The sequence below is a fragment of the Aptenodytes patagonicus genome, chromosome 2 (genome assembly GCF_965638725.1).
Source record: "Aptenodytes patagonicus chromosome 2, bAptPat1.pri.cur, whole genome shotgun sequence".
Lineage (NCBI taxonomy): Eukaryota > Metazoa > Chordata > Aves > Sphenisciformes > Spheniscidae > Aptenodytes > Aptenodytes patagonicus.
This window is the reverse complement of record NC_134950.1, coordinates 162,855,587-162,865,030: the sequence shown is the minus strand read 5'-3', so window position 1 is coordinate 162,865,030 and position 9,444 is coordinate 162,855,587. Positions and strand designations below refer to the sequence as shown.

At 44.8% G+C, this 9,444-nt stretch overlaps 1 protein-coding gene across 5 annotated transcripts in view; it reads left to right on the top strand.

Annotated features, from left to right (window-relative positions):
- Positions 1-4,889: 4,889 nt before the first annotated feature.
- RBM33 (RNA binding motif protein 33) overlaps positions 4,890-9,444 on the top strand; it is a 104,958-nt gene continuing 100,403 nt past the window's right edge. For 3 of the 5 annotated variants that reach the window (XM_076331925.1, XM_076331924.1, XM_076331922.1), the window contains exon 1: positions 4,890-5,103. In XM_076331925.1, coding sequence (XP_076188040.1) covers positions 5,076-5,103 — 28 coding nt within the window. In that variant the 5' untranslated portion in view covers positions 4,890-5,075. The remainder of the gene's footprint in view (positions 5,104-9,444) is intronic. The other 2 variants (XM_076331926.1, XM_076331927.1) reach the window with 2 other exon arrangements.

The following is a 9,444-nucleotide window of genomic DNA, read 5'->3' as shown; positions in this document are numbered from 1 at the left end:
TGTGGGCCACAAGAATCTGGGCCACAGAAATTGCTTGTGATGCTCTGAGGTTTGCCTAGAGCCATCACATGTCTTTCTGCTCTTTACAGAGTGGAAGGGGCCAGCCTGGCCTGTGTCCAGAGAAAGCAAGCCCATCCCAAACCTCAGCATCTGGGCAAGGGCAACGATGTCGTACATTGGCTCCTTGTCAGCAAACCTTGGGAAACACTCAGCCTTTACTTATTCTGATATGTTTATCATGGGCTACCACTCCCTTTGCCTAAGAATGGGGCATTTTAGAAATTTTCCACTTTATTCTGAGTCATTCTTGAAAGGAAGGACTACCTTACATTTGTCAGCTTCGCCCCAATTCCCCTGCTGCCCCTGACACCAGATGGGCTTCCTGGTGAAACAAAGCAAAGCTTAGTCAGTAAGACTCCCAGCATCCAGACTAAAAAAAAAATAATTACAAATAAAATGCTGTAATATGTTTAACGCTTGGATTCCTCTGGTGTTTCTTGATTTCTTTTCTCTAGATACCTAAAATATATTGCAAACACTGGGGTCCAGTGCAACACCCAGGCTTCTGCGTGCTGCTCTCAGTTCAGAACCCAAAGCTACAGCCCAAACCTCCCTGCAGCCAGCTGGAGTTGGTAATAATTTATATATTTTACATTATACTTCAACAATATGCGTTCTGTTGAGGTTTTGATCTTTGCTGGGTGACCAGCTTTCTAGGGACTCCACACGTGACACATTAATAACACACTTGACAGACACATTCCTTGTTTAGACCATTTCTCAGCACACAAGCTCTCCTATTCTCCACCCTAGCAGCTGTTTCAGGGGTCCTTAGGTCATGTTGCTCAGAAGAAATTACAGCTGAAATAAGATGCATCAAGTGGATTGCAGACAACAAGGCAGGTAAGCTGCAACAAGTGGATAAATAAGTAACAAGAATGGGGGAGGAAATGGAAAGAAAAATTACAGCGATAAAAGCTGATACACATGAACACTGCCCGCAGCTCTGAAACTACGGTTAGTGCGGAGGCTGTAACACGCTCAGAATGTTTTCTGTAGAAAGTTTATCACACCAGTGTTTCTCGTATATTTTAATTGTTTCAATCCTCACACTGTCCTCTTTCCTTAAGTAAGATATTTACTAGTTTTTAAAGTCCTTCCCATTTCCTACTCTGCCTTTGCCATTCTAGGGAATACACTCAAAGAGAAAGCACCTTTCATCTGTGTATATCTTTTAAGAGGTACTGCTGCCTCCCAAGATTGCTGCCACTGTCAATAGGTCATAGATCAGGCCCAGTGGTGCCTACAAGAGGGTGAATTTGCTTTCGCACCCCTCATTTGTAAACTTTAAATCTAGAATTTCCTGTCAGGTGTGACAGAACATTTGCTGCATCACAGGATGTTGCTGAAATAACCCAAGACCTGTTTAGTGTCCGATTTGGAGGAACTCGTCCAAAGGCAGGCTTAACTGTGAATGGAAGATGGTGCCTCGGAGTTAGATGTCACTTTGAGAGGTTCATCACAAGGAGGTTATGAGCCAAGCCCACAACTGGACCACCCATCTCGGCCAGCCTGCCATGCTATGAAAACTCAGTCTGGTTTAACGCCAGACTGAGTGGGACTAGAATGAAAGCTCACGAAGAGGTAACTGTGGTTAAAAAATAAGCCAGAAGCACATTTTCTGTAGGGAATTAGGAGCCATTTGCTGTTGATAACACTGTTCTTACTGCCCTTGTATTAATTTTAAGTGTTTAATGGAATTAAATTTGGAAGTCTGCTTTACTGGATTTCTGACTGGCGATTTTTAACCATTTGAGTGTGTGTGTAAAAAAAAATAATAATTTAAATAAATTAAAAAAACCCAGATTAAAAATGAATGTGTCTGCTCAAAAAATAAGCTACTAAGTATTTTGGAAGAAAATGTTAAAATCCAAAACTAGTGTAAATAATGTAAACTAGTGTAAATAATGTAAATAAAACTGGCAGTGACTATTGCAGTGGAAACAGCTCAATGCGGAGAAGTTAGGACACAAGTTTTTACCAAAAGGTTTCAAATAATCAGAAAAAAGTTCAGCATTATTCTCCCCAGCTTAGAGAGGGAAGTCTGAGGCAGCAGATGCAAGGCAAACCAGCCCCAGTAATGCAGCAAGCGAGTGCAGAACCAGGATTACAGGTTTCTTGAGTTCTGGCTCAGTTATTTACTTAATCTCCTTGCAAGATAATCTGTTGCATTCCCAACTGCAGCCGGATTTGCTTTGGAGGACACACAGGCAAATACATTATTTATGCAGAACTTCCAAAAGTATTTAAAGTATTTAAAGTATTTAAATAAATTGATGATGATTAGTTCATATAAAGTCATTTTAATTCATGGATTCCAGAAGCAGCAAGTATGTTAACACCCATTTACAGAAAAGACACGAGCACACTTGCATTTTATAGCACAGGTGAGATAGTATCGAGAAGAAGTTGGAATCTTTTATGCAGAGCAACTATAGTTCCTGGCATTTGAAAACTCATGGAAAGTCTTGAGTGAAGGCAAGTAGAGCCACCACACTTCCATCTGTCATCGTAGTTTAGGTCCCTGTTCCAAACCTGCCGAAGTTCAGACATCTGGGAATGGCCGCTTTTTTGTACCAGAGCTGTGCAAAATGGCTGAAGGGTCTGTACCTTAACGAACAGGGTAACAGTGAACTATCCTGTTATTCCTCTTTAATATTGGATTGGTGTGTTAAGGAAATGGTAACTTGATTTGTGTTGGGACTGTCAGTCATAGAAATCAAATCAGCTATTAAAATGAGCAAAAGTATAGAGCATAAAATACCTATAAAATACACTCTTTTACATATCTGAATGCCACAAAGATGCTCATTGTGTATACTGCTTATGTTTAACACTTCACTTCCCAGCCTCAAACAGAAGAGATACAGAGAATTATGACAACAGAGCTGTGAATTGTAACAAGCTGCTGCTGAGACTAGCCCAGTCTTGCCCCACACACTTCTCCTCCGTCCAGCCTTTAAAGGGTCCAGAAAACTCCCTCCCTTGCCAGGAAATCCTTTTGTGTTGCAAACCAGCTACCCAAAAGAAAGATCATACCAAGGAGCAATGGCTGAAATCCTGGCCCCACTGAAATCACCATGCTTTTTACCATTGATAGTAGTAGTGTTCACATTTCACCGCCTCCACATCAGGCAATCAGAGCTGGACTGATGGACTATGTATTAAATTATCAGCAAGCATCGCCTACTGATGGTCTATTTCCTAAATTAAAGTCAGAATTTGGCTGTGAGTTTGTAGGAATATGTAAAGAAAAAATCTCTAGCTGTACAGTTATGAAGAAAACCTAAAAAATGAGACCAAATGCAATGCAGAGATAAGTCTGCAGGGAGCCTGGAACAAAGTGACATGAGAACTTCCCTATTCTCATAGCGAGGGTTTAATCAGATAACGCCGATAATTTAAATACTAACATTGTTAATTATTTCCATGAGGACTTGTCCACCTGGGAAAGTGTTGCCGTTTACTTGAACTAGTCTTGTTATAGTAGGCTCCATTAAACTGTTTTAGATCAGATTGGGCTTCTTCACAAGTAGTGCAACCTAAAAGCTTGTTTTATATCAAGGCGCAATTTTATACTGTGTTTAACCCGGTCTGTGCAGAATGCCACAAGTCCCGACTCCCCCGTTAAAATGAGAACTAGGAAAAGGCGGGAAGGAAACTCAAAAGGAAAACTCTTTTTGGTGAATTACTTTTCTGTGGGATCAGTGATCCAGACTGCTCCACTCTGCAGCCACACGATCACTAGGTCCTTTGAAAAGGAGAGGGGGAGCACGTAGCTAAGCAGCCAGGAGGGAAGCGCTTAGAAAAAGGGCTAGCCGAAAAGGATGTTTAGCTTGCAGTGAAACTGGATTTAGCACGTTATGACACTGAGCCTGTACAGTATGTACCCAGGTGAGGCTTAGTAGAGAAGAACTACATGGCCTGAACTATTTTAGCTTAGTTTATGCAAGCATTAACTCCCCTGCACGCTCACGCCTTAACAGATGGAGGACCACAGATAGCCCACACCGTCCCTTTCATGCCGTATTTTAATCCTATTAACTCGCGGGGGGGGGGGGGGGGGGGGGAAGGTTTCCACACAAGAGGCAGGTGAACCTGGGGGGTCCGGCTGGACCTACAACCTACTGAAACCTCGATGCAGCCCGATGCGAGCTGGGCATTTCGGAGGTGGTGTGAGTAGCCGCCCACTTTGGCAAAAGACATCTACACATCCCTGCCAGGGAGGCGCGGGACCGCCGAACAGCAGCGCCTCTTTCTCCCGTTCCCACTCCCCGCTGTTTGTCCCGGTCAGGTAAAGGCACCGCAGCCGGCTCGGCCGCCTCCGCACACAGCCAGGCTGCGGGCAGCAGCCTCCCTCAGGGCCGGAGGCCGGCGGGCCTGCTCCCCTGTGAGGGGAAGGCTAGGCCCAGGCACCGGGGACTGCCCGCAGGGACCCCGGGCAGGGTGCGGAAGCGCTCGGGCGCGGCTCCGCGGCCCTTCCCCAGAGCCGCGTCGTAACCCGCAGCCCCGCCGGCCCGGCCGCCATTCCGCCCGCGCGGCCCGCCGGCCCCCCTGCCCCGCGCGCACGCGCACCCCCGCCCCTCCGCTGGGGCTCCTGCCGCCCCGTGGCACATGCGCCCTCCTGCCCAGCCCGCCCGGCCGGCGCCGCCGGGAGGAGGCCGCTCGGCGCATGCGCAGAGGGCGCTGACGGTGGCCGGCGCGCGGAGCGCCTGGGCCCCGGCTAACCAACCAGCGGAGGCCGCTGGCCGCCCTCCCCGCAAGGGAGGGTCCGGTCCTCCGCCATCCCATGATGCAGCGCGGGGGCGGCGGCGACAGCGACGGTGGTGGTGGCGGCCGCCATGTTGTGGTAGTTTGTTGTTCTCCTGCGGTGGGTGCGTGCGGAGGGGCGGCGGGAGGGGGAGCCGCCGGGCGCTGAATCCGAGCCCTTCCCCGTTCCCGCGCTCCCCGCCGCTCCTGAGGGCGGCACGGGGTCGCTGCCGGGAGCCGCCGCCGCCTGGGCAAGGCGAAGAGCCATGGCTGCCGCCCTGGGAGGAGGCGCAGGTGGGTGCCGCGGCACCTAAGGGCTTCGTCTGGGGGTGGGCGGGGGGCTCGGCTCCGGGGCCTCGCTTGGGGGAGCGGGGCCGTCTGCAGCCGCGGCGCGGGCCTGGCCGGGGGCGGAGCGGCCGGCGGGGCTGAGAGGAGCCGTGGGCTGTGGGGCCTTCTTGGGGCGGTGGCGCCGCCGCCCCCCGTTGCCTCTCTGCCTCCCGCCTGGGCGGGGGCGGCGAGTTTTGCGTGCTCGGGGGTGCAGGTAGGAGCTCCCCTGGCACCGCAAGGCCCCAGGGGCTCCTCTCTCGCTCATGGGAGTCGGCGTCGTGCAGTGATGGGAACTGTGGTCTCCCCTTGGCCGGGGCAGGGCCGGGGGGGGGCAACAGCTTCATCGCTCGCCGCAGGTACGGGACATCCGGGTGGGATGGATGTGTTTATTTTAGAGACGTTCATTCCCGTAGTTTTTACAGCTACGGTATGTGACCTGTTTGAATGTCTTATTTCTCATCTGGGGAGTAGTTATAATTTATTTTACAGGCTGCCCAGAAGCAGAAGGTCTCACTTGGAAAGTGTAAAATGAAGTCAGAGCTTGACCCCAGGACTCTCGGGCCCGCCACTGCTCTTCGTCTTGACTAAGGACACTTCTTTTCACAGCATTTTAAATAACAACTCAAACCCCTCTGTGGTTCTGATTGGTGTATTAAGCAAATTTTAAAATGACAACATTTGCTTGAGTGATTAAAAGAAAGACTTGCAGGGGTCACACTGGGGTGTTCAAAAGAGATACAGTTAAGAGAACGTATCTGTTTCTGGTGCTGTGGGCCTTGCTTTCATTAGGAATAACAGTTTTCATAAAGACTGGTCAGAGTTGTCAGTTGACCCGCTTGTCCTTGTCTCTACAAAAGTTTGTGATTATTTTAGCCTGTCTTTTCTGTAAGTAGGAGTCACGGAGAAGAGTGTGGCTTGTCCTGGTGATCACTCACCTAAGTGGTCAGACTGTTGGCCATTGTTAGCTTAATTGGTAACAAAGTACATAAACACAATTAAATTTCGTACTAAAGGTAAATGCTTCAAAGAAATTCCCAAATCTAGGAGTTGAAGAGTTTGGGAAGAAGGCTAGGAAGGACAGCACTGCTTGGTAAAACAGTAAATATTTGAATATTTTGGACATTGTTTTAATGGTGTTAAATATATTGCCATGTTTAAGTTATTTTACAAAAATCTTTGTGGTAGTATCTGTGGTTCACATCAGTTATTTGTGATGTGGAAGTAAACTTTGCATCCATGTTCTATCTCTGGAAGTTTTTTTCCTAGTATTACGAAGACAGTAATTTAAAGAAAGTGTCACTTTTGAAGCATTTTAGTTCTTGTGTTTAAAACTCTGCTGCAAGTTGAATGAGCATGCCTTCATGTACAAAGGTGTATGCAACAGACAACCTTCTACTAAGTGGTGAAATTTTAGTTTCAAGACTAGTTTTTTTGTTGTGGAGTACCATTTTTGTCTAACCATGAATTAAGATCCGTTTGTAGTAAATGGGCACAAGCACTTGTTTGTTCAGCGTTAACTGTCCTCATCAATAAATGGTGGCCAATTAAATATGATCCTTGCCCCATATAAACAATGTTTGTTTAGTCTAGATGATCACTGTGCAACACTTGCCTGAATGAAGACACCCAGAGGTGTCACACACTTATGTCCATATGACTAATCAAGGAAAATTCCTGGTTGAAGTTGTTAAATACACTTTTAAAACGCAGTAAAAAAGCCTAGAACTTACAGGAATTGTATATACAACTCTTTTTGGAAAGGGGCTACTATCCGAAGTCAATAGTGGTAACAAATGGGAAAGAAGGCATACAGGCTAAAAAGCCCAGGACTAAGTCCTTATTTGGCTTAAATGTTTTTGGTCAGTTAGTTTTAACTGAATGTTAAACTAATGTTCTGGATTTAGTTTTTGGATTTTTTGGGAGGAGGGAAAGACTTTAAAATATGGAGATAACAGCACCCCAGTGTTTTCTTAAAAAAAACAACCTAATGATTGGTAAAGTAGTACGAAATAGGTCTTGGAAAAATAAATGGAGTGTTAATTCGATGACATTGCAGGGTAGCAGTTGACAAAGTGAGATAGTTTTGGCTTTGAAGATGCAGATTAAAGTTTAAATATTCTGTAAGGATATGATGCAGGGCTGAAAAATGAAATGTGAAGTGGCTATGTCAGCTGAACATTTAAATATATTCAATGGGATGGAAGGAAGGTGATTTGTCTGTTGGACAGCATGTGTGGACTCATTGGTCATTTATAATTTTTTAGGCTCTTGAAAAATACTGGCTTGTTTCATAAGAATAAAGTATTCATATGTACCTTTGTGACAGATACTTGTGTTGGTGCAGCTAAGCTTTCTAAGGGTGAAAGTAAAGGCTCTCTTGGTGATAGGTTTCACAAAAATAAAACTGTAAAGTTTTCAAGTGGTGGTCTTTGAGGTCTCTGGGAATGATTCACAGCTTTGTATTACTTCACAAATTCCTTTGCTCTTTCGAGATCCCTTCCAACCTGGGCTGTTCTATGATTTAGTGATCATCTGCTTATAGCGTAACGTAACAACTGTGTTGTATAGATGCTGAAATTTTTACTTGGTATTTAAAATCTAGCTGTGAATTGATACCAGTAACCTCATTTAGGGAGAGACGGTTACAGGGTAAACAACAAACCATCACTAAAACAAATCAAGGAACACTTCTTACCTTGATTGAAGGGAAAACTATTGTAAATTTTCTTCCTTTCAGATTAATTCACTTCTGATGAACTTCAGTGGTCTAGAAGACTTTGAGTGTAGATATCCTTGGGGTGTGAATCATGACAGGGGATGGGGTGGAGGAGGAGCTGAAGAGGGCCCCGTCTATACATGTCTACCCCATATTCCTGCTGGAAGTCCTGTACCAAGAGTAGCTGAATGGGTGTTTCTCTACCTCGGAGCCTATTATGTTATTCCTCCAGCTTGAATTTAGGCTGTCATCAGTTTAATTTCATTTTAACTAATCTGAGAGCCCTCAGCAATGTAGTGGCTTTAAAAACCTCTTGTGAAGCTGTTGATAAAAATTGGAAAAAAGCTTATCCTGCTAGCAGAGCAAGCACCTTTCTCTGTGTTGTAGGTCACTATCCAATTCAAGGATGTGGTAAAAATTCTCCAGTCTGACAAATTCAGTTGAATTTGTCGTGCTTCAGGCTATTTGACAGCAGCATACAGGGGCTGGAAATAGATTCTGCATTTGTGCCTAGATGAAAGTGGATGGAGTGCTGGCTGTGTTTTGGTCTCTGTGGGTACCGCATCCTACTTCATTAAGTGGACTGATGCAACTGGTCACTATAACTTAGAGTTATATTAGAATATGCACACACTAGAACTCCTCTAGAAGTGTCAAAGGCCTATAGAGTTTACAATCCATGAAATACGAGTATATGATCATGGGCTATTGTACCAGCTAAGGACTAGTGCCAGAAAACATTACTACTTGAATGAGCTTGTGGCAGGCAGATTTGCTTTAAAGCATAGCAATTTTAATATCTTTATGCTGCTTTGACAAGCATTCACTAAAAGTCACGTTCTTCTGAATGTTCTCTCATTTCAGGTCATCTAAATTAAATACAGCCTTAGTATCACTTGTTTTTACAAAAGCCAAACCATACTTTATTACATCAAATACTAAACCTCAGATTTTAGGTCACATAGAACTTGTCCAGAATAATTTAAGATGATGGTTGTCGCTGACGACCAAAAAACCTCCAAGTAATGTGATTGGTCCTGTGTTATATTCTGCTGTAATGTAGCCTCAGTTTCAACTATAACTTTTGGTGGCTGTGGAAGATGCTGGAGAGTTTCTGGAGAGTTGCAGTTTCTCATCAGTGTCCAAAGCTGTTTGGGAGCTGAGTTCATGTGGATTTCATTTAAACTCTTGGCCTTCATTGACTGTTCAGTGTGTTTGTGAGGCAAGGACTATGACACTTCTAAAATGTTTTTCCAAAGCAAATACATTTTCAAATCCAAGCAGACTTTGGAAATGTTTTTTTGTGGCTTGGTGGTCTGGGGTGTAGATGTAGGGTGGGGTTTTTTTGTTTGTTTTTGTTTGGTTTTTTTGTAAATATAAAATGAATAAAAAAGGTACTATTTCTTTCAAGCAGTGATTAGAAAGAGAACTTCAGTTCTTGGCAGCATATCATAATTCTGTTCTTGCTAGTGGCTTGCTTTGCATCATGAGAAACTCTCTAAAAAAAGATATTTTTGAGAAGATAAAAAGAACTTATCTCCTGTAGAAATTAATTTTTTCTACTTTATTTCTTTGAGGAAGCTAAACACTCC